This window comes from Eimeria tenella, genomic scaffold (genome assembly GCF_000499545.2).
Source record: "Eimeria tenella Houghton genomic scaffold, Eth_scaff3124, whole genome shotgun sequence".
Taxonomy (NCBI): Eukaryota; Apicomplexa; class Conoidasida; order Eucoccidiorida; family Eimeriidae; genus Eimeria; species Eimeria tenella.
Genome location: NW_013542990.1, coordinates 1,843 through 3,047, shown reverse-complemented (window position 1 = coordinate 3,047; position 1,205 = coordinate 1,843). Strand labels below are relative to the sequence as shown.

At 63.3% G+C, this 1,205-nt stretch overlaps 1 protein-coding gene across 1 annotated transcript; it reads right to left on the bottom strand.

Moving 5' to 3' along the window:
- Positions 1-245: 245 nt before the first annotated feature.
- Positions 246-1,133, bottom strand: ETH_00039455 (uncharacterized protein; the record flags this gene model as incomplete). The annotated part of the gene is made up of 1 exon (XM_013376096.1): positions 246-1,133. A coding segment is annotated over one exon (888 nt), but the record flags the coding sequence as incomplete, so codon positions are not given.
- Between the last annotated feature and the right edge of the window lie 72 nt (positions 1,134-1,205).

Here is a 1,205-nt window from a genome sequence, read left to right as displayed (position 1 = left end):
GCCGCTTGTGGAGCAGCAGCAGCTGCTGCTGCTGCGACAGCAGCTGCAGAGTTGCCAGCAGCAGGCGCTGGAGAGGCAGTGCTGGTGGGTCTCCAGGCCCTTTTGCTGCGCGGCGGCGAAAGTGCTGTAGCATCAAAAGTATCTTCAGCAGCAGCAGCAGCTGGGCCTGCAGCACGAGCCGCAGCTGCAGCAGTAGCAGCAGCAGCAGCAGCGTCAGCGCGTCTCTCGCGCAGGACAAAAGCCACTTTGCGCATGAAGCTGCAGGGCTCTGAGTATTTGCTGCTGCGCTGCCAGGAAGACAGCATTTGCTTCCAAAGTGCGTGGGGGTCATTGGAGCACTGTTCGCGCTGCTGCAGCAGCAGCTGCTGCTGCTGCGGCGTCCTGTGGCGCTTCGCGCGCATGGAGGAAATGGAGGGCGCATGCAGCGCCCACAGCAGTAGCAGCTGCTGCTGCTGCTGCTGCGGCAGCTGCTGCGTGGGGCGGCAGAGTGTCAGCAGCCCGTGGGAAGAAAGAGAAATGCGGTGTATCCAGTAAGAGTCCATGGAAGGTATGATGGCTATACACCCGACTGCAGCAGCATCTGCTGCTGCATCTTCTGCTTCTTCTGCCACGGAGGAGGCCCTGCTGCTGAGTTGCACTTCGCCCCAAAGCCCCCCCTGGTACTGCTGCTGCTGCTGCTGCCTGCGCAGCTGCTGCTGCTGCTGCTGGATCTCCAGCTCCTGCAGCCGCTGCTGCCACGCCGCGGCGATGTCTGGGTCGCTTTCCGTGGCCCTTGCTGCAGCTGCTGCTGCTGCTGCTGCTGCTGTTTCCTTCGGGGGGAAAGCAGCAGAATGCCACACCCTTACTGTGCCTCCAGCATCCAAAGAAGCTATAAAGTACTCATGCATATCTCTCCAATCTGTTTGCTGCCGGACCCGCAGCAGGGGCCGTTCGTGGCCGCGGAGAGTGTACAGCAGGCGGGTGCAGGCGTGGGCGCCGCCCCCCGCTGCAGCAGCAGCAGCAGCAGCAGGCGTCACAGCAGCAGCAGGCGCCACCGCAGCAGCAGCCCACACCAGCAGCAGCCGACTCTTGCCAGCGTGCCAAGTCACTATGTGCCGGCAGCGCAGCCTGCAGCACTGAATGCTGCAGCGCATTTCGGTGTCGCTGCAGCGGCGCGAGGCAAACAGCCCCACAGTGTTGCTGCTGCAGCTGCTGCTGCAGCAGTG